This window comes from Adiantum capillus-veneris, chromosome 3, assembly GCF_014529385.1.
Source record: "Adiantum capillus-veneris isolate H3 chromosome 3, ASM1452938v2, whole genome shotgun sequence".
Taxonomy (NCBI): Eukaryota; Viridiplantae; Streptophyta; class Polypodiopsida; order Polypodiales; family Pteridaceae; genus Adiantum; species Adiantum capillus-veneris.
Genome location: NC_140933.1, coordinates 87,178,311 through 87,202,014, shown reverse-complemented (window position 1 = coordinate 87,202,014; position 23,704 = coordinate 87,178,311). Strand labels below are relative to the sequence as shown.

At 43.8% G+C, this 23,704-nt stretch overlaps 1 protein-coding gene across 1 annotated transcript in view; it reads right to left on the bottom strand.

Annotated features, from left to right (window-relative positions):
• Nucleotides 1-19,989, bottom strand: part of LOC147461253 (37S ribosomal protein S27) — a 40,661-nt gene extending 20,672 nt beyond the window's left edge. Inside the window, exon 1 of the mRNA XM_086500383.1 lies at nucleotides 19,743-19,989. Within this exon, the coding sequence (XP_086356509.1) occupies nucleotides 19,743-19,960 (218 nt within the window). The 5' untranslated portion in view covers nucleotides 19,961-19,989. The remainder of the gene's footprint in view (nucleotides 1-19,742) is intronic.
• Between the last annotated feature and the right edge of the window lie 3,715 nt (nucleotides 19,990-23,704).

Genomic DNA, 23,704 nt, shown 5'->3' with positions numbered 1-23,704 from the left:
CCTAACTATGCTCAAGGGTTCCTTTTACTTACGGAAGGGAGTGCCTTCCGTTCCTTTAGTAAGAGAGTGCAACTGATCACAAACAAGGTGAATGACACTGTGAATGAAGGTGCTGAGACTGAGAGAGAGAGAAGAATACGACACCAGAATGTTGTCAAACCCTCCTCCAAGGGCCCCCCTCTCTATGGCAAGAGAGGTCTATGCTATTGATTGGACAAATCTAGTACATGGTCTAGATGCAATGGACTAGTACATGGTCTAGTACATGGTCGACGACAATGACGACGGCGACGAGACGGGCTGGAAAACTGAAAACGCTAGGGGCTGAATTCTGAGAATCTGCTAACTGCTGAATTCTGAAAATCTACTAACTCCTGAATTCTGACTCTATGTCGGCGAGGACGGCATGGACGACGATGGCAACGATGCGACGACGATGTGTTGAAAACGCAGATGCTGAAATCTGCAAACAGCCGGCTGAAACTGAAAATGCTGGCTAATCTAAACGTGCGGCGAGGATCTGTTGCGGGAAGGTGAGATTTGAGAGGTTTGGGGCTGTACTTGCGGAGTCTAACTGCTGAAAAATAGAAAACGCTGAAGTGCTTGGGCTAAACTGTCGCCAAGAACTGCAAAATGCTAGGTGGTGCTGCAAACTGGAAACGCTAGGTGGCTGTAGCAAAAACGTTATGCTGATCTGCAATCTGCAAACACTAGCTGTTGTTGTCTGAAAACGCTGGCTGATCTGGGAACTTCACAAACGCCAGGTTTGTCTTGATGGCTGAAAACGCTCTTGCTGAGAAGGTGCACTGCAAGTGTAGGTACTTCTTCTGCCTCTTCTACCAGAAAGTGCTAGCGCTAGGTTTCTTTTATAGAGCTTAGCAAATTTGCCTTACCCAGTTTCCCAACAGTCACTTATTAATAATAAGTGAAAAATGGATAAAATAGGGAAAATGGGTTCTGTGAACTGTTAAATGCTCATGATGGATACTGATTGTAATGCTGATGATCATGTTGTGTGCAACCAGAGGATATGCAACTACTAATGCTTGGACATGCATGGCCTACGCACAAGCTCACAAAAGTTGCCAGAACACTTCCTAAGCTGACATGAACCCTGGACCTAAAGTAGCTTGTCCACATGCACATAGGGTTCCTCTCCTTTTTAAAGTGAGGTACTGGAACCGATCTGCATGGCTTCCTTGTAGGCTGCCAACAATTCGGGGTAATCTTTGAAAAACTCTTCATCGACCCACATTGCCTCGTGGGTTCCTCAATCCTTGAGCTTCAAAAAATACTGTTTGACTTGCTTCTTTGAGTCATGGCAAAACCGATGCAGCAACTGTAACAAACTGCTGACTTGTCAAAGCCTAAAGAATGGAGCCAACTTACAGATGTGGCCGAGGGGCCTAAACTGTCACAAAGTGATGACGTGGCTGCCCGAGAGCAGAAACCTTAATTTCTGCCAAAAACCCTAACTATTGAAACCCTAATTCTGAAAACCCTAACCCTAAAACCTGCAAACCCTAATTCTGGAGACCCTAACCCTAAAACCTGCAAACCCTCATTCTGCTGCCAAAAATCCTAAAACTGCAAAAACCTAACCCTAACCCTAAGGGCAGCAGGGAGATTTCCGCGTTTTGCGCTAGCTGATGACGTGGCAGGCTATACGGATTTCCGTGATTTACGTTGTGGCAGCTTTTTGGCTTTGCTTTTGGACCAGAAGCTTTTGAGTTTTAAAGGCTTTTTTACTGTAACTGCTTTTCAAGCCAAGGGCCTTAAAATATGAGGCTAGGGCTCATTCTCTAGCATGCTTCCTGGAGAAGGTGCAGAGTCTGGAGTACCGGCTTGGACTTTGATGATGCAATATAAAGAAATACCGAAAGGGGCGCCAAGGTTTGGGGCCAATACTCTTTGGGGTGGATTTCCGCCACTACGTGTCGCATGTCGTCTCTCTCTCTTTCACTTCAGTTGTTATTGAAATGCTAAAAGTCTATTCAGTCTGTTCTTTTCTATTGGCACGTGGTGCCCGCCTTGTGACAGTGGTATCAGAGCATCAGGCGTGTAACAAACAGGTTCTACAAAAGAGCAGACAGAGCTATTGATGGAATTTTATTGGAGAGATTTTTGCCCTCCAACCCGGACTTCTAACCCGGACTTATTAGCAACTCCCACCCTTACTTCATCGCGCATCGGACGCGCTCCCGTCTTCACCGCTCATGTCTTACAAGGCATAAGCCATTAAGATCACTTGCAAAAGAAGGATCCTAGATTTGTTTCAAGTCACTGTTTCTCTCAGAAGCAGTGCCATGCAAATGTTGATATCTATAGCTACCAAGCCGTACACTTCCAAGGACTTGGCAAGCTTTTTCAAGAAAAATTTTGCCCGAAGTTGTATGGTTTCTGACATCTTCCTTCGGAGTGCAACTTCTGGCAGAGTGGGGTATCTTGAAATGCTTGCCATGGAAACCCTAGCAGATTATAACTTGAAGTTTCTCGACATCTCCCAGTAGATGTCTCTTCACGATCAAATGACCTTGGAGGTCCAGTGCGATTGCTATCTTGAGACTACCATCGCCGCCAAAGAAACATTGTCTGTCCAAGAGTTGATGGACCATGCTGTGCTCGGCTACGACCTTATGGAAGGAACCTAACCCTAATTTTTGATGCAAGTTTCAGGATGGAAAGTCAGTCGACTTTTCAAGCTCGACTGATGTCGAGATTGATTTTTGAGTTTGACTTCTGTTTGAGAACTTGTCTGGTGATCTTGATTGAAATTTGTTTGAAATGGATGGTATTAGTTTTGAACCTGTTTTGGTGCCGATTTGAATTGTTTGACTCTGGTTTAATACTCGTTTCATTGATTGGTGATTTCACTGCGGGTGGAGTAGTGAAAAATGATGTTTGAGAATGCTTGTTCATACTCATGGCCCGGACCCTTGTGGTTATTTGTGGGGGGAGTATTGAATGATTGAAAAGAGATGTTTTTACTCATGGCCCGAACCCTTGTGGTTATTTGCGGGGGGAGTATTGACTGATTGAAAAGTGATGTTTTTACTCATAGCCCGGACCCTTGTGGTTATTTGTGGAGGGAGTATTGAATGATTGAAAACTGCTGTTTTTTTACTCATGGCCCGGACCCTTGTGGTTATTTACGGGGGGAGTATTGTTGTTGTTACTCATGGCCCGGACCTGGATGGTTATGCGGGAGGAGTATTAAGAAGTTTGAGCAGTGGTTACTCTCAGCACCTCCAAACGACGCAGGCTGCGGTTTGGGGGAGCGTTTGGTTATAAAAGGTCTCTATATCTCATGGCCCGGACCTTTTTAGGTTATTTGCCAGAGGAGTGATGAGGGAGTCGTTGAACAGCTCATGGCCCGGACCCGGATGGTTATTTGCGGGGGGAGTGTTCATCGACGACTTTATGTTTCTATGTCTTGTAACATGCATATGTAAGCATTTGTGTTGCATTGTGATGTGCCAACCACTGAATATTCCTAATTGGATGAGATTGCTTGGGTATGTAATTTTTTGGTGCATCAAGACGCCCGTGGAAGATCGTACGGTTTGGGTGTAATGGCTAATTTTACTACACCGGAATATCAAGAGTTCGATCTGGACGAAAGGAGAAGCTAACTCCTTGATCAAAAGAGTAGAAAGGAGAAGCGAACTCCTTGATCAAAACAGTCGAAAGGAAAAGCTAACTCCTTGATTAAAAGAGCTGAAAGGAGAAGCTAACTCCTTAACAAAAAGAGCAAACTGATTGTCCCTCGGAATGACCCTCGGATTTTTTTTTTTTGAGCTAACTTGAGTTGTTTTGCAGATATGTTGTAATCGCGGACGATTACTCTTTTTCAAGAAGGGGAGATGTAACAAACTGCTGACGTGTCAAAGCCGAGCCAACTTACAGATGTGGCCGAGGGGCCTAAATTGTCACAAAGTGATGACGTGGCTGCCCGAGAGTAAAACCCTAACCCTAATTTCTTCGAGAAACCCTAACTGCTGAAACCCTAATTCTGGAAACCCTATCCCTAAAACCTGCAAACCCTAATTTTGGAAACCCTAACCCTAAAACCTGCAAACCCTCATTTTGCTGCCAGAAACCCTAATCCTAACCCTAAGGACAACAGGGAGATTTCCCCGTTCTGCGTTGGCTGATGACGTGGCAGGCTATACGGATTTCCGTGATTTGCATTGGCAGCTTTTTGACTTTGCTTTTGGACCAAAAGCTTTTGAGTTTTAAAGGCTTTTTACTGTAACTGCTTTTCAGGCCAAGGGCCTTTAAATATGAGGCTAGGGCTCATTCTCTGGCATGCTTCTTGGAGAAGGTGCAGAGTCTGGAGTACCGGCTTGTACTTTGATGATGCAATATAAAGAAATACCGGAAGGGGCGCCAAGGTTTGGGGCCAATACTCTCTGGGGTGGAATTCCGCCACTCCGTGTCGCTATCGTCTCTCTCTCTTTCAGTTCAGTTGTTATTGAAAGTGCTAAAAGTCTGTTCAGTCTGTTCTTTTCTATTGGCACGTGGTGCCCGCCTTGTGACAACACTTGCTCCGGCTCCATGACTTCAGCTTCATCGATGATCTCGGGCTCTTCTTGCGGAGGTGTTGCCCGAAACACTTTCAACCAAGAAACATGGAAAACGTTGTGCATTGACCATGAGTTAGACCAATGCAATTTCATTGAAACCTCATTTATCTTTCTAATGACAAAAAATGGACCATACATTCTGAAAGTCAACTTAGGACATTTCTTTCCAACTTGCTTAAAATGTTGCTTCATGATTCTTAAATAAACCCAATCCCCTTCCTTGATCGAAACATCCTGACGATACTTGTTAGTCTATCGTGAGTAAGACTCCTGAGCCTTGCTTAACCGAACCTTCACACTCTCAGAAATCTCATTCAACAATTGACTTTAGCATTGACATAAGGCATTTGACTGACCGAGCGAGTCAAAAGTGACTGAAACAGACGGCCAAAAGCTGCCTCAAATGGAGTTCGACCAATGGCAGAGGAAAAAGAGTCATTCAAAATAGCCTAAACCAATGGGAAATAGAGCTCCCAATGAGACTGTTGATCATGCACATAAGACTTCAAACATCAAAAGCCAACTGATTGTAAATCTCTATCTGACCATCTGACTGTGGATGAAAAGCCGATGAAAAATTCAACTTAGGGCCAAAATTTTCAAAGAGTGCACGTCAAAAATTGGATGTAAACTTAACATCCCTATCTGAAACAATCGATTTTGGCAAACCAGAGAGGGGGTACCAATGCTTTATAAACAACCGTGCTACATCTTGTGCCATGACTGTGGCCTTACAAGGAATCAACATGCAAAGCTTGCTGAAACGATCAACAATTGTCAAACATTGAGTGTTCCTTAAATGCAAATTAGCCTGCAACCATTGCTTACCAAACTATTTGCGTACTGGTTCTTCATGCTGTCGAAAGACGCACCCTGAAGAGAAATTGTGGATCTTGACTCAAGAGCCAAGATCTGTCCTTTGCGACTTAACGCATCTGCAACAGGGTTAGCTTTTCTAGGCACATACTCAATCAAACCTCCAAATTGCTCAAAAAATTGTGACCACCATGCTTGGCGATCACTCCAATGTGCACCAAGCATAGACTGGAGCCACTTGAGGGCTTGGTGATCTGTGCGAACTATGAACTCTCTACCATACAGAAAATGCTTCCAATGCTTAAGAGAGTGAATGACAGACAAAAGTTCTTTACCATACATTGAGTAGTTCTTTTCTGCACTATTGAGCTTCCGACTAAGGAAAGCAACTGGACGACCATGCTGCTGAAGCACAGCGCCTATGGCGACATTGCTCGCATCCGTCCATACCTCAAAGGGGTCATCCCAAGAGGCAAAAATAAGACACAACGCTTCTGTCACCGCAACCTTGAGAGCTGTGAAAGCCTCAATGGCTGCTTCGGACAAATCCACGCATTGTCGGCGAGTCTTTACCCCTTTCAAAACATCTGTCATGGACGCAACAATGCGTGCAAAATTCTCTATGTGCGAACTATATGCTTGACATAAACCAAGAAAAAAACGTACATCATATGCAGTTTTGGACAAACCCCAATTACATATCTATTCCACCTTCGCGGGATCTAACTCGACGCCTTCTGCAGAAATGATATAACCCAGTAAGTAACTTCAGTGAGAAAAAACTCAGACTTCTTAACTGCAATGTACAGCTGACACTCATCCAAACGGGTTAATACCCTTTCTGCATCCTATTCATGTTGTTTCCACGATACAAAAAAAATGAGAATATCATCAAGAAAGATGAACAGACATACACCAACCATATAGCCAAAACAGCCTACCATGAGACGGTTAAATGTATCCACGGCACCTATCAATCCAAAAGGCATAACCACATACTCCCATTGCCCTCGCTCCGTGCGAAAAGCGGTCTTGTAGATGTCGTCTTTGAATACCCTAACTTGCCACTTTTGAGATCGACCTTATCAAAAACCTTTGCCTCATTGAGCCTATCGAGGATATACTCAATGCGAGGCATCGAAAACTTGTTCTTGACGGTCATCTTGTTCAATGCCCTGTAATCAACACACAAACGAAACGAACCATCCTTCTTGCAGAAAAACAAAATAGGAGCAGCAAAGGGACTTACACTAAGACGTATGAAACCCCTGGCTTCCAACTCCGTGAGTTGCCACTCTTAACTCTTCTTCCTGAGTCCTGTTCAAACGATAGGGAGCCTTACTGACAGGCTGTGCCCCCTCCGTGAGTTCGATGTGATGGTCCTCCGACCGCTCAGGTAGGAGATGGAGTGGAAGATCATCCTACAAAACGAGATGCTTAAACTTGGTAAACAAAGCTGAATACTTGTCTGGAGCTTGAATGCTTTGGGTAACTGGAGAGGCATACATGAATGCCGCTTGTGCTCCTCTTCGTATTGTCTGTCCAGTCAACGAGAGGGTTATACTCACGAAACCATCTAATGCCTAAAAGCATACCACATTCTGAGAGATGAGACGCAACAAATTTTCTACCAAAGACACCTTATTGAACTGTAAACAACACATCAAGGCATTCTTGCATAATGAGAGAGTCCACACCGGGAGCGAAGCCCGACACCACGAGAGGAGATGTCTGACTAACCTCTAGGCGGGCTCTCTCTACAAGTGTCACGTGACACATCCAACCCTATGTGTCTGTGGACAAGCTACAACATGACAAGGGTTCAGTTCAGTCGAGTCAGTCTAGATTAGAAGTGATCTGGCACTTTTGTGAGTCTATTCGTAGACCGTGCATGCCCAGTCACTTAGTGTAGATGCATATCCTTTGGTTGCACACAGCATGATCATAAGCATTCCCATCATAATCCATCAAAATCCTTCAGGGGAATTTTCCAGAGCATTTAGCCTATTTTTCCTATTTTTGACATTTTTCACTTATTATTTTTAAGTGACTTTTGTTGGAAAGTAGGTAGGGCAAATTGAGTAAGTTTGTATATAAGCAAACCTAGACTAGCACTCTTTGGCAGAAGAGGCAACAGGAGCCAAGCTCAGTAGGCAACTTCTCCAACAAGAACTTGGCGGTACTTCCCTCCAAGCAAGAACCTCCCCTAGCGTTTTGCATCAACCTTGCCATCGCCAGAAGACCCCAGATCCTAGCGTTTTGCATCAGCCATGCCATCGCCAAAAGACCCCAGTGCATAGCATTTTTGCATCAGCCACCATCGCCAGCAGAGACCCAGCATACCTAGCGTTTTGAGAGATTTAGGCAACGTTTTCAGCAATGAAGCATCTGCCTATTCAGTCCTAAAGAGTAGCAGATTTAACCGAAAAGACCATCAATTTTCAGCCTAAAGAAACCTCAGTTTTCAGCCCTAAACCTGCAGATTTTCAGCGACACAGACCATCAGAAAACAGCCCCAAAATCAGCGTTTTTCGGCAACGGCAGATTTCAGCCCATAGCGTTTTTGGACAACAGATACAAGATTGCAGATTTCAGCCCTAGTGTCGGCCTCGTCATCCCCGTCGTCGTCGTCGACATAACCTAGACTTGCATCAGTCTCATGCATACAGTTTGTACCAGATTGTGCAATCAATCGTAGACCACTCTCGCCAACAAGAGTGGGGCCTTCGGAGGAGGGTTTTACAGTCTCTGGTGTCGTATCTCTCTTCTCTCTCTATCTCTCAGTCTCATACACTTGCACGCATAGTGTCCATTCACATTGTTTGTGATCATAGCATTCTCTCATTGAGAACGGAAGGCTCTCCCTTCCATAAGAACAAAAGAAACCTTGAGCACAATTCGGAGCACTCATCTTGAGCAAAGCGCATACATTCATTCCGCTGCACCTAACATTGGTATTAGAGCTTTGGCAGTGTTCTGTATCACTCAAGGAAAGAACCACAAGAATCACAAGAATTTTTTTTGCTTGTTGCGGTCGCACGAACCCAAGTTCACTTGGGCGTGTCGATTCCTAATCGTGTTTTTGAAGAGTGACAGGAATCCCAAGAAAGAAGGGCTTGTCCAACCTCCCCTTGTGCCTCTTTTCACTCATTAAGAGCAGACCGTGCACTTAGTGGCCGGCCAATCGACGTGAGGTGGGAAAAAGCAACCTTGGTGTGAGCGCAGGCCGCCAAGGGGTGCGCCCGCGAAAAGGAGTAGAACTCGGGTGAAGAGAAGATCCTTCTCGAACACGGTTTGCAAGCGAAAGAAAACCTCAAGAACCTCAAGACCCTCAAGAACCTCAAGACACCCAAGAACCCAAGTTCCTCGTGAACTTAAGAACCCAAGACCACAAGAACCCACGACTTCAGAATGGTCATCACTCGAAGCGGAATGGATACTTCGTTTGGAGGTGATAAGCATGAGAGAGCCGAAGAAGAATTTTCCCCATCGGGAGATTTTTCCGACTCTCCCCCTTGCCCATCTACGACAAGGATTGCGCTAACTCCTATGGAGGAGTTGAAGCAGTTGTTTATGGAAAGGAAGTTAGAACGCGAAGAAAGAGAAGCAGACAGAAAGGCCTACGAAGAAGAAATGGCAGCCATAGAGCGTCAGTATGACTTGGAAGAAAAAGAAAGTCAAGCAAGATTTGATCGCGAGAATAAAGCCGGAATGCAAGAGATGTTGCGACTCTTTTCTCAAGTGCAGGCACGGATGCAACAGAATCAGGAAAAGGAGACTCTCTCAGTCTCTTCTTCTCCAAAGCAAGACACACATGATTTGAATGCCAAGCATGATGATTTAGATGACAAAGATAAGCATGATGACTTGAATGATATTGCTAAGCATGATGATTTGGATGCCAATGACAAGCATGATGATTTGCATGATCAAGATGTGATTTTTCACGAGCATGATGATTTGCATGATCAAGATGTGATTTCTCACAAGCATGATGATTTGCATGAAGATGACGTGATTGTTCACAAGGATGATGAGTTAGTTGATGCTTTTTCTAGTGAAGCTAACATCGTTGCACATTCGATCAATCACGAAGGATCGATCTTGGCTCTCGAGCCTAGGTCCAAAGCACCCCTTCAGGAAGAACCGATCTTGGCTCTTGAACCTAGGTCCAAAGACCCTTTACAAGAAGTATTATGTGTTCGCATGATTAGTACACACGCATTGTACGAGTGTTTCATTCGTGATCGTTTCCTGTATTTTAGTCAGCGTCTTTATGTGATCCCTTTTCCTAGGCATGACATATTGTACGTTGAGCACGTTTCACTCATGAATGAGCACGAATGTATGCGGATTGTTCATGAAAAGCTGAAAAGTATGTATGTAAGGAAGTCACATTCCATGTCTCTTCCTTGGCATGACACATTCGTAGAAAGAGCACAAGAAAGATTGAGCATCAAGCATAGGCATGTCCATTGTGATTTGCCAAAATTGATTGATTTAGATCAGAAACACAAGAGTCGATCTCATTGTTTGCATGTGCGTGGTGAACGGTTTGGCACTCCGTCTATTGGTTCATCTACATTGCATGCACAGTCTTTGAGGAAGACAAGGATTTTTCCACTCACTTTACATGGAATGGGTATGTTCATGGTTTTGTATTGGAAGTGGTTTCAGGAATTTTCAACCATGGAGATTCTTGAGAAGAAAGAGCAGGACTCTAGACGCAGTTGAAGCATCGAAGGAGCCACAAAAGACTTTGTGTCGCTTTCGGCTCGGCCCAAAGAAGCAAGCGTTGCAGATCTTTATGAAGTTCAAGTACCGCACGACCCACACATCAGAGTGGGCCCGTGAAGAGTCCCTTCCAGGATTCCAGCGCTAGGTCTCTTTTATAGAGCTTAGCAAATTTGCCCAACCCAGTTTCCCAACAAAGTCACTTATTAATAATAAGTGAAAAATGGATAAAATAGGGAAAATGGGTTCTGTGCATTGTTAAATGCTCGTGATGGATACTGACTGTAATGATGATGATCATGTTGTGTGCAACCAGAGGATATGCCACTACTCTAAGTGCCTAGACATGCACGGCCTGCACACAAGCTCACAAAGGTGCCAGAACACTTCCTAAGCTTACATGAACCCTGGACCTGAAGTAGCTTGTCCACATGCACATAGGGTTAGATGTGCGCGTGACATTTTTCCACCTCATGTCGATTGGCCGGCCGCTAAGTGCACGGTCCGCTCTCAATGAGTGAAAAGAGGAACAAGGGGAGGCTAGACAAGCCCTTCTTTCTTGGGTTATTTGTCACTATTCAAAAATACGATTAGGAATTGACACGTCCAAGTGAACTTGGGTTACGTGGGATCACAAGAAGCAAAAAAATTATTGTGGCTCTTTCCTTGAGTGATACAAAACACTCTGATACCAATGTAAGGTGTTGCAGAAGTGAATGTTGATATTGCTCAAGATGAGTGCTCCGAACTATGCTCAAGGGTTCCTTTTACTTAAGGAAGGGAGAGCCTTCCGTTCCTTTAGAGAGAGATTGCAATGATCGCAAACAAAGTGAATGCTACTGTGAATGAAAGTGCTGAGACTGAGAGAAGAGAGAGAAGAATACGACACCAGGTGGTTCTCAAACCCTCCTCCAAAGAGCCCCCCCTCTATGGCGAGAGAGGTCTGTCACAAACTGCTGACGTGTCAAGTCAGTGAGGAGCAGAGCCAACCTTCAGTTCATGGCCGAGGAGCCTAAACACTAAGAAGAACAAGCAACAACAGAAGAAGAAGTTCTACCAACTTATGGGACCCAAGAGACATCAAGGAGTTAAAATAAAGCAGGACCCACACACACACACAGCCCCGATTTTCCTTTGACTGTTGACGTGGCAGAACTGTACGGATTTCAGCAAAACGCGTTGACAATGCTAACGTGGCATATTTCCACAAAACACGATGACAGTGCTGATGTGGCAGTTGTACAGATTTCCGCAAAATGCACTGACAAATTTTTGGGCATTGCTTTTGGACCAGATGCTTTTGAGCTTGAAGGCTTTTCATGTAAACTGCTTTTGGGCCTAAGGCTTTTGTATACGAGGCCATGGGCTCAATTCTCTGGCATGCTTCCTGGAGAAGGTGCAGAGTATGGAGTACCGGCTTGTACTGTGTTGATGCAATATAAAGAAATATCGAAAGGGCACCAAGGGCCCATACTCTCTGAGGTGGAATTCCGCCACTCTGTATCGCGTGCCGCATGTCGTCTCTCTCTCTCTCAGTTCAATTGTTATTGAAGTGCTAAAAGTCTGTTCAGTCTGTTCTTTTCTATTGGCACGTGGTGCCCGTCTTGTGACAAGGTCTACGCTATAGATTGCACAAATCTGGTACAATGGTCTAGATACAATGGACTTGTCGGGACGACTATAAGGTGCAACGGAAGTGAATGTTGAACTTTGCTCAAGATGAGTGCTCCGAATTGTGCTCAAGGATTCCTTTTACTTACAGAAGGGAGAGCCTTCCGTTCCTTTAGTGAGAGAGTGCAATGAACACAAACAAAGTGGTGAACACTGTGAATGAAGGTGTTGAAACTGAGAGATAGAGAGAGAAGAATACGACACCAGAATGTTGTCAAACCCTCCTCCGAAGGCCCCACTCTCTATGGCGAGAGCGGTCTACTATTGATTGCACAAATCTCTACAATGCTTTGAACTTGCCAACGATGTCGACGACGATGAGAACGACGACGAAACGGGCTGAAATGTGAAAACGCTAATGGCTCAACTCTGCAAATCTTTATCTGCTGAATTCTGACTCTATGTCGGTGACGATGTCAATCGCGACGATGCGACGACGACGCGCTGAAAACGCAGATGCTGAAATCTACGTTTTCCGGGCTGAAACTGTACACTCTCATTGATCTAACCGTGCGGCGAGGATCTGCTACGAGAAGGTGAGATCTGCAAGGTTTGAGGGTTCTACTGCGGAGTCTTGATGCTGAAAACTGAAAAAGCTGATGCTGCTAGTGTTTCTGTCGCGGCGAATCTGCAAAACGCTAGAAGATCTGTTGTTTGCAAAAACGCTAGGCTGATGTGTGGTCCGATGCAAAAACGCTATGGATCTGCTGCGTCTGCTAATGCCGGGGCTAATCTGCACTGCAAAAACGCCAAGGGCTGTTTGATGCAGAAAACGCTAGGGGTCATCTGTTGCAAAAACGCTAGGTGTCTTGTTGAGGGTCTTGCTGAGAAGGTGCATGTTGAACAAAGTGTTCCTGCTGCCTCTTCTGCCAGAAAGTGCTAGCGCTAGGTTTTCTTATATATTGAGTTACTAAATTTGCCCTACCCAGTTTCCCAACAAAAGTCACTTAAAAATAATAAGTGAAAATTGGCTAAAATAGGGAAAATAGGTCTATGCACTGTAAAAATGCTCCTCATGGGTTCTGATGGAAATCTGATAATCATGTTGTGTGCAACCAGAGGACATGCATCTACTCTAAGTGTCTGGACATGCACGGCCTGCGAACACTCACAAAAGTGCAAGAACACTTCCTAATCTAGGCTGACTAAACTGAACTGAAATGAACCCATGTCATGAAGTAGCTTGTCCACGTACACATAGGGTTAGATGTGCACGTGACAACGACAATGATGACGACGACGAGGACGGGCTGAAAACTGAAAACGCTAGGGCTGAAATCCTAAAAACTGAAAGATGCTGACTTTCTGTTGAATACTGACATTGTGTCGACGAGGATGGCCATGACGAGGACTCGACGACGATGCGCTAAAAACGTAGATATTGAAATCTGAAAACAGCGGGTTGTAACTATAAACGTTGGTTGACTCAACGTACGACGAGGATCTGCTGCGGGTAGGTGAGATCTGCGAGGCGAGGAGGTAGATCTGCAAAGGCTTAGTGCTGAAAACTGAAAACGCTAGTGGTCTTGGCTGATCTGGCGCCGGAAACTGCAAAACACTAGGCTTGATCTGGAAACTGAAAAACGCCAGGCTTATCTGCTACTGATGGAAACGCTAGGAAGAATCTGCTGTAGAAACGCTAAGGGAGGCAATCCAAAAACACCGGCTGCTTCTGTCACAAAGTGATGACGTGGCTACTTGTATGCAAAAACCCTAAAACCTGCAAATCCTAATTCTGGAAACCCTAACCCTAAAACCTGCAAACCCTAATTCTATTGCCAAAAACCCTACAATTGTAAAAACCCTAACCCTAACCCTAAGGGCAACAGGGAGATCCCGGAAAATACGCAGACATGACATTTGGCACCATACGGCAGATTCCGGATATTGCAGCGCTTTTCACGCTGGGCTGTACAACAGTGATCGGAAAAAGCTACGCAAGATGAGAGAGAGAACCCTTTTGCTTTAATTTGATAAGCTCAAGAGAGAAGACTTTTGCTTTTATTTTAGGCTTTTATTTTTAAGCTTTTGGGGCTCTGCTTTTGGCATCCCTTGTAAATAAATATGTGGTATGGGCTCCCACTCTGCAGAGCATCTGGACGCAGAGTCTGAGAGTGAGTCCCAACCACTCTTGTACCTTGAACTTTGATTAATACAAAAAGAAATACCAAAAGGGGCGCCAGTCTTTGGGGCGATCTCTAGGCACGGAACTTCGCCGGGCCAGTGCAAATCTACTGTGAACTGTGAACTGTTTTGAAGTGGTTATTTGGTGCTGTCACGGTAGATTCTTGACTTGGAGTGTCCAAGTCTGTTACAGTGGTATCAGAGCACGGCAGACTTCTCTTCTACGGGAAATCCAATCCCAATTGGTATCTGGACTATTATTGACAGATTAGCAAACAGACTCATTTCATTCCAGTGAAGAAAACAATCAAGCCGGATCACTTAGCGAGACTGTTTGTGGCCCAGATTTTCAGATTACATGGCATGCCTTGAGACGATTGTCTCCGATAGGGACCCCAGATTTACAAGTTTGTTTTGGAAGGCAATTTGGGAGAACATTGGCACGCGATTGCAATTCTCGTCATCGTTCCACCCGCAGACTGACGGGCAATCTGAGATTGCCAATTCAGTGATTCTAGATTTATTTTGAAGTCTTATATCTCGGATCAGAAGACTCAATGGGAAAAGTACTTACCTTTGGTGGAATTTGCCTACAATAACATGATACACTCTTCGACGGGGAAGGCGCCATTTGAGATTGTTAAAGGTGCTGCAAAGGTTCCACCCTTCCTAAGCACGAAAGATAAGATTTTTGAAGCGGATGAGTATACGCGAGACTTAGACACGGCTTTTGCCAAGGTTCGCGAGGTTTACAGAAATCTCAAGAACGACAGAAAAAGGCAACGGATCGCCATCGTCGCGACTTGAAATTGACGGAGGGTGATTGGGTGCTCTTACGTTTTGAGAAGGCACGCCTGAGAAAGAAAAAGGGAAAGGAGAGGCTTTTTCCAAAGCTTAGTATGCGATACTACGGACCTTTCCAGATCTCTCAAAAGATTAATGATGTCTCCTTCCGACTGAAACTGCCTGATACTTGGAGGATTCACAATGCATTTCATGCGAGTCTCTTGAAACCTTTTAAAGGTGATGTGCCTGATGATGGGGAGCCTGATAAGCAACCCGAAGTGGAAGAAAATCCTTGTTCCTGAACAGATTTTGGCACATAAGGATACGAAGAATAAAGGTAAAGTCCGAAGGCGGTTCTTGGTTAAGTTCAAGAACTATCCTGCATTGGATGCGAAGTGGATGGAGGAGGAGGACCTAGCAGATACTCCTCAGATTGCGAAACTTTACCTCGAGGCTTTTGGTTTAGCATAGTCTACTCCAAATGGAACCCAGAATTCAACTTGGCCGGAGATCTGGTGTAGTGAGATGCACAAGAGGGGAGTTACTCAACTCCTTTGTCAACAGATGCCTCGATTTTGATACTAGAGTCACTGATGTCTCTTTGAGCTTCAGGGATACTGAGAGCTGACACTATTCTACTGTAATTCCTGAATATGATACTAATTTGTTCTTGACTTCTTTTTAAGTACAGGAACTGACAGACGAAATGATTGCAGCATTTTGGTCTACTTGATCTTGAATAGACATGGTTGCAATAGGGGTTAGTCAATTGGACATCGAAGAGGTCCCGACTGGATCTAGATGCGATTGCTAGCTACATTGCCAATAAATCATGGTCTAAGATCCGAATGAATGTTGAATGTCATGTGATGTCCTGTGATGTGACTGTCGATTGATACATGTGCTAGATGTGTGTTCCTAGTGCGTACGTACTAACAATCAGTGTCTGCTAAGGCGGTTTATTGCCTCTGTCTATTTTGCAGGCGTAATCGAGGGCGATTACAATGCTTTCAAGAGGAGGGTATGTCACAAAGTGATGACGTGGCTACCCGTATGCAGAAACCCTAAAACCTACAAACCCTAATTCTAGAAACCCTAACCCTAAAACCTACAAACCCTAATTCTGCTGCTAGAAACCCTAAAACTGCAAAAACCCTAACCCTAAGGGCAGCAAGGAGATCCCGGAAAATGCGCAGACATGACACGTGGCACCGTACGGCAGATTCCGAATATTGCGGTGCTTTTCACGTTGGGCTGTACGACAGCGATGGAAAAAAGCTACGCAAGATGAGAGAGAACCCTTTTGCTTTAATTTGATAAGCTCAAGAGAGAAAGCTTTTGCTTTTATTTTTAGGCTTTTATTTTTAAGCTTTTGGGGCTCTGCTTTTGGCATCCCTTGTAAATAAATGTGGTCTGGGCTCCCACTCTGCAAAGCATCTGGACGCAGAGTCTGAGAGTGAGTTCCAACCACTCTTGTACCTTGAACTTTGATTAATACAAAAAGAAAGACCGAAAGGGGCGCCAGTCTTTGGGGCCAATATCTCTAGGCACAGAACTCCGCCGGGCCAGTGCAATCTATTGTGAACTGTGAACTGTTTTGAAGTGGTTATTTGGTGCCGTCGCAGTAGATTCTTTCCTTGGAGTGTCCAAGTCTGGGTCGAGCAGTCACTCCTACAGCCCACAACCCCTGGAAATTGGTAAATTAATTAATAAAAATGCCAAATTCTTTGTAAAATGTATTGTCCCAAAACTAGTCGGGAATCGGACCTTCTGCTTCGACAATGCATATGGTGGGTGGTACTGGGTGTGCAATCAAAGGATATGCAACTACTCTTAAGTGCCTGGTCATGCACGGCCTACTCACAAGCTCACAAAGGTGCTAGAACACTTCCTAAGCTGACCTGAACCCTAGACCTGAGAGAGCTTGTCCACGTGCACATAGGGTTAGATGTGCCCGTGACATACTTACTCACCAAGAAAGGAAAGAGAAAGGTAAAGTGAACGACGGTTCTTAGTCAAGAACTATCCGGCATTGGATGCAAAGTGGATGGAGGAGGAGGACCTAGCGGATACTCCTCAGATTTAGAACTTTACTGTTAGGTGCAACGGAATGAGTGTTTGAACTGTGCTCAAGATGAGTGCTCCGAACTGCTCTCAAGGTTCCTTTTGTTCTTATGGAAGGGAGAGCCTTCCGTTCTTAATGAGAGAGTGCAATGGACACAAACAAATTGAATGGACACTGTGCGTGAAAGTGTATGAGACTGAGAGATAGAGAGAGACGAGAATACGACACCAGAGACGACGTAAAACCTCCTCCGAAGGCCCCACTCTCGTTGGCGAGAGTGGTCTACTATTGATTGCACAAACTCGTACAATGTGGATGCATGTGACCGATGCAAGTCTAGGCTATGTCGATGTCAGCGACGGGGATGACGAGACCGACACTAAGGCTGAAAACTGATGCAACTTCCTTGCTGTCCCAAAAACGCTAATGGGCTGAATTCTGCTGGGACCAAAAACGCTGCTATGGGCTGAATTCTGCCTGCTGGAATCGTTGTTTTAGGCCGTCAAAATGCTGAATTTCTGATGCTATGCATTGCTGAAAACGCTAGGGATGTGGGCAGTACTGGTATGCTGAAAAATGCCAAGGATGTGGGCGATATTGGTATGCTGAAAAACGACAGCAAGGAGAGTACTATGGCGATGAGGCTGTGGCTGAAAACGCCAGGTGCTGAGGGTCTAGGGCGATGAGGATCTACAAATGGAAAACGCCACGGAAGAGGAGTCTTGGCGATGATGCTTGGCTGAAAACACTAGGTACTAAGGGTGTTGATGGCAATGAAGTCTTGCTAAAAACGCTAGAGACTGTGGTTTCTTGCTTGGAGGAAAAACGCCACCAAGGGGGGGAATCTTGCTAAGAGAGAGAGAGGGGGAACCTGCGGCCTGTGATCTCCTTGCTCTTCTACCAATTAGTGCTAGCCTAGGTTTGCTTATATACAAACTTGCTCAATTTGCCCTACCTACTTTCCAGCAAAAATCACTTAAATTAATAAGTGAAAAATGTCAAAAATAGGGAAAATAGGTTAAATGCACTGAAAAATTCCCCTGAAGGATTCTGATGGGAATGCTTATGATCATGTTGTGTGCAACCAGAGGATATGCATCTACACTAAGTGCCTGGGCATGCACGGTCTGCGAACAGACTCACAAAAGTGCCAGAACACTTGCTAATCTAGACTGACTGGACTGACTGAACCCTTGTTGTGTTGTAGCTTGTCCACGGACACATAGGGTTGGATGTGTCACGTGACATTTACCTTGAAATTTTCAATGTAGCTTCGACTATTCCGCGAGATCCCGTGGATCAGCAAGGTTGAACTTGGTGCACACGGGACTACACAAGAGGGAAGTCACTCCGCTCCTTTGTCACACGTTACCCAGATGGAATAAAGTCACTGATTTTCCTTTGGACTTCAAGGATACTGATGTGCTGACAGTATTTTGCCCCGTGACTTTATGAAAGAAGTACTTCGACATGGGAATTCCCGAAAATGAATCTGATTTTTGTGCTCACTCATGTAATTGTGTTTGGGTGCAGGTTTGAAAGACAAAATGACAGTAGCATTTTGTCTTGAGAGTCTATGGACATGATTGCAATAAGGATTAGTTAATTCGACATTAGAGAGGTTCTTTGTGAATCTAGATGCGATTGCTAAATACGTTGCTAGGAATCATGGTCATCAGAATGAGTCTATGGAAACGATTGCAATAAGGATTAGTTAATCTGACATCAGTAAGGTCCTATGCGGATCTAAATGCGATTGCTAAACACATTGCCAGAAATCATGGTCCTAGATCTCCATGGATTCTATGTGATTTGATTTGAATCTGACGTCAATGTTCAGTGACTGTTGTCTTTGTGCAAGTGCTAAATTGATCTCGTCTAGTGCGTTGGTACTTAGAGTCAGTGTCTACTGAACTAGTTTATGGCCTCTGTTTGTTTTGCATGCGTAATCAAGAGCGATTACAATTTTGTCAAGAGGAGGATATGTCACAAACTGATGACGTGGCACTGCTGACGTGGCAGTACGGACAACACAATAATACAGATTTTTGAAGATTGCGTTGACATGTTGACGTGGCAGCTGTACAGACCTCCGCGTTTTGCATTGACATGCCACGTGGCAAGTTGCACGGAATTCCGTAATTTGCGTTGGTTGCTTTTTGGCAGTTTTTGGGACCAAATGCTTTTGGAACAAGTTGCTTTTGAGTTTAGCTGCTTTTGGGGCTCTGCTTTTGGCAGTCCTTGTAAATTTATAAGAGCCCTTGGGGCCTCACTTTGATGCATCTGGATGCAAAGTCTGAGAGCAGAGATCCCTCGGGAGTTGTAATTTGTAATAATTAATGATAGAGAAATACCGAAAGGGACACCAGACTTTGGGGCCAATACCTTTGGGCACGGAGCTCCGCCAGGCTCTCTCTCTCTCTCTCTCTCTCTCTCTCTCTCTCTCTCTCTCTCTCTCTCTCTCTCTCTCTCTATATATATATATATATATATATATATATATATATATATATATATATATATATATATATATAGATAAAGTTCAGTGATTTTGAAGTTTCTGTTCGTGTGTTGCGATCGACTTCACGCTTGGAGTGTCCAAGCCTGTTACAGCTCCTAAGCATAGTGTGCATTATCAACCAATGTTATGTGGTAGACCTCTGTGTGTCATAACCACACACACAATATGATCCTCAACCTCATAGATCCCAGCTAATGCGAACACTGCTAATTCCACCAACACAAATATCATCCGTTAAATACGCCAGATATAGTCCAATCGCAGCTTCTGAACCCACAAAACACTCTTATCAATCAAACGCCAAGAGACATCAATGATCAGGCAACCAGTGAAGAACACAACAGGGTCAAGCATAACCGTGTTTACTACATCTCTCTCTCTCTCTCTCTCTCTCTCTCTCTCTCTCTCTCTCTCTCTCTCTCTAAAAAATTGGACTTACTCTTCTTCGCCGGGAGTGAATCCAGGGTATGCACGACAAACGGAACTGGGGTACCATTCCAGCACCTTGGCGCCAATGGCCTTGCGGCGAAGGATCTTGTGGCCGGAGCGCCTGCCGTCTCCAATGACATGCCCGAAAATGCGAGCCGTAGCCTCTGGCACGCCCTGCAAGGCCGCTGCTTTCATTACTGCCTTTAACGAGCTCGCTGCCGCGCTCATTTTTTCCAAGTGAGCGAATTAAACTATGTGTGGCACTGTGGCATAGACTTGTTAAATACAAATTAGGCAACATAACTAGAAGTGAAAATTTCTGCGACAAGCTAGGGTACTACCCCACACGAAGGAGCGGTAATTGTAATAAATCACCCCCTCCCCCTCCACTTTGAGGTGCAGATAGATTTTGGGCATCTTACCCCTTCCCCTCCTGGTGTGTGTGTGTGTCCGTGGGCAGATGTCCAATCAAAGGTCACTTCTTCCTCTCTATCAGATTACTTCCCCAATTACCCTCTTTGCAAGTCATGACTCACCATTGCAAGTTCACTTGCTCCATTTCTTGTGAATTTGATTTAGGTCTTCCCGCTGATGAAATTCTCATCCATTTCAGTCTAGCCAAAAAGGTAGTTATCAAAAAGCCTCTTCCCTTTGGCTAGACCAAAAAGGATATTCTATGACCTAAGAGTTTTGCCCACTCCATAGTAAGACCTATAGCCCTACATACCTATCAAGGGCAAGCAAGGCTTCCCTTTTTAGCTCCTACAGTACCAAAAAGAGAGGGTTTCAAATTACTACAAAATAGAGAAGCTTTGCAAGAGTGAAGTGAGGGATTCATGCGAAGAATCTCTTTCACAACAATGGAGATGTTGATCAACTAGTGGGGAACTACGACATGTTATTTTCCCTTTTTTATGACGATCAAGAGACTATACTTTGAAGCTAAATGACAAAGCCTTGTGCATGCACAATTTGAATTCAATGCCTCCCCTAATGGAAGTAGAGTTCAATACATCCCATTGCACACTATGTGTTCTTCTATTCCTTCCCAAGCTACCCCCCTTCAATCTCAGTGTTTGCCTCTATCATCAACAAAGATGAAGGAAATTCTAAAATATTTGTGGTCGAATTTTTTTTTGGTCCACACTTGAATCTCTTAACTTGTGGTGGTAGACATAATGACACCCACACGATTGTAGGTGAGTACGACCCAAGCCCTATCAAATAAATTTTACATCTCCCCCACTAGGCATCAAATATGGCCATCAACATGCTTGATCTTTCCAAAAGGTTCCATGGAAGCATTCTCAACAAACGGAAGGATGAGGATGACTCAGAAAAACAACAAGAGAGCCCTTGCCCAAGCTAAGGAAGATTCTAAACACATGTCCAAATGTGATGTAACTTGTATTTTGGGCCCCCTTTCCTTTTCCCCTTCTCTAATATATTGTGAAAAAGAAATCAAGTGCATAAGTGAAAGTTCTGTCCTGGAATATAAATGCCTCAAAAACCCTCTCAAAGCAAAAGGTAAACCATGTAGTGGGTGTGTGAGCACTCAAACCAATGTAAATTGCCCTGCAAGAAGTCAAACTATTAGGAGATGAACTTAAACAATGAAGACTATAGATCCTTTCCAATGTGACCAATTGTAGCATCACAAAGATCTACACACACGAGATGGGGACAATGAAATTGTCAAATCTGAAAGCTCTTCACTTAGCTAGTGCTTGGAGGCTACCATACTTGGGTACAAGAGTCTACCCAACACATATAGTGTAACAATCACTTGATGTATCCATCTAGCTATTTAAACTCATAAAGAATGCATGTGTGGTGAAGATACCTCTTCTCAATCATCTTCATCTAATTGAATACTCAATCTATAATCTGAAATAAACAAATACTCATCAATCAAGCATGGAATGCATAAATATGCACATGAGACGGTAGGAGGACCACACACTTACATCCATCTCCTAGCCTCAAAACCAAGATGGTAACATACTCTTCTTGACCAACCCCTCTCTTTAGGCTTCTATACATAGGAACCCAATGTTTATCATCGAGGCTCACAGCCTTAAAGTCTTGCTCGTTGGAAACATGTCATAACATTACTCCACCCTAAGGAAGAGGTTTTGTCCTCGATAGCAAAATTGGGAAATCTGTTCTAATAAAGCCGAAGTTTTCCCAAGTGACTCCTTCTTCAAGTCTATCTTTTCACTTATTGACTAATTCTTGACGGATGAACATGACATTGTTTTCTTAATGCAAGAGTTTAACATGATGTAGTATATATCTTGTGATGGTTTGAATCATTCATAAGGGTACAACATCATTACCCTCCTTGCCACAAAAATGGGGAGAATTGAGTTTAATAGGGGCTAGGATGTGTACCTATGTTGGAGGCTCAATTTCATCCTTCTGGAAAGGCTCAAAGCCATTACTGCCAACTTTGAGAGAAAGTTTTTCTACCTTACAGATTTCATATAGAAGGCAATCTATTTTAGTGACTTTAAAAGGCTAAAAGATGTTGTTTATCCCTTGGAATCTTTGTCCACACAAGATGCAACCAATTTAAAATTCATCGTAGGGAGTTTTACTTAATCTTGCTGGTTATGGGTGACTTAGATTGATCCTTTTGGTTGCACATCATTGACATACATAGAGGTAACCATAACCCTAGTCTTGCACTATTTTTAGTTGATGCTTGAATGGAAGACCTAGAATCCTCTCATACGTTGTATCACATCCAAAGTGCATGAGTACAGAGTCATGCTCAAACTCAACACTACATGTTTGCTAGTTTCTTTAGGGTGTCTCTCGATTTTTGTCTATAATTATAAGCACATGTTGAATTTTTGTGATGCTTTTTTACCCCAGTTTTTATGCGTGGCTTTGGTTGCTATACCTACATTTATCTGTGTGTTCAAGATAGCTTGAGTTTTTATTCCCTTGTAATCTAATGGTGGCAAGGTGTTTTTTTCCAGCTTAGATAATGTTTCCTAGTACAAATTGATATTGTTTGGAGAACCTTATGTGATGGGTTAGATTGATGCGGAAGCGTACTCCCTAATCGCCAATGGTTAGCATTAGGGTAAAGCCTTAGCTTAAACATGGTGTTAGGGTTAGGGCTAGAGACATGGAGACTAGAGTTAGGCTATGCCAAGAGCAAAAGCATAAGAAGAGAGGATTTAGACACAATGATAGTGCTCAAAATGCAATTGATTCATCAGAAAGTAGCCTCTAATATAGGTTTGGTGCTTTACAATTATTGGCTAGAGAGGTTGCACCCTCTTGGGGGATGAGAACGGAGCGAGCTTTTTGAGTGAGCTTTAGAGAGCGCTTTTTGGGACTTTTTGTCAAGTGTTGTTTATGGTGAAAATGATTCCTTAAGAGCCTACTGAGAGAGCTTTTAAGAGTGAGATTTTTTTGTTATTTTTTTATTTTAAGAGAGCCTCAAACAATATAATTATATACAAAAAATATATCATCCACTATCTCTATAAGCTCTCAACATAATGCCCTCTATGTTTGGCAAACAAGACTCTCTTTACCCGACACTTAGTTGAAAAACAAGCAAACACAAGCCATCATCTTGTACGCATAATAATTTTTATAAATTTCTCAAAAAAGAATTACAATGTTAAAAAAAAAGCTCCCAAAGGGCCAAGAGATTATTGGGATACAACTACTAAACTTCACTCTTTGCTCAAGTGGTACAACAACAATTGAACACTCGAAGCAGATCCTCATTTGTTAGCTTGCTCTGATGGATAAACATAGTATGGTTCACATATAAGCCAAAGTAGAGAAGGAAGATAAAGTAAATATGCTTGCACGCCATGTACGGTTTGGTTTGTGCTACTCGCTCTACAAAGTCTGCACATGTACACACCGAGCAACTTGCGATATGAACTTCATACTCTCATCTCGGACCTATGAACTGGTTATTTTTATCACAAATTTCTCATG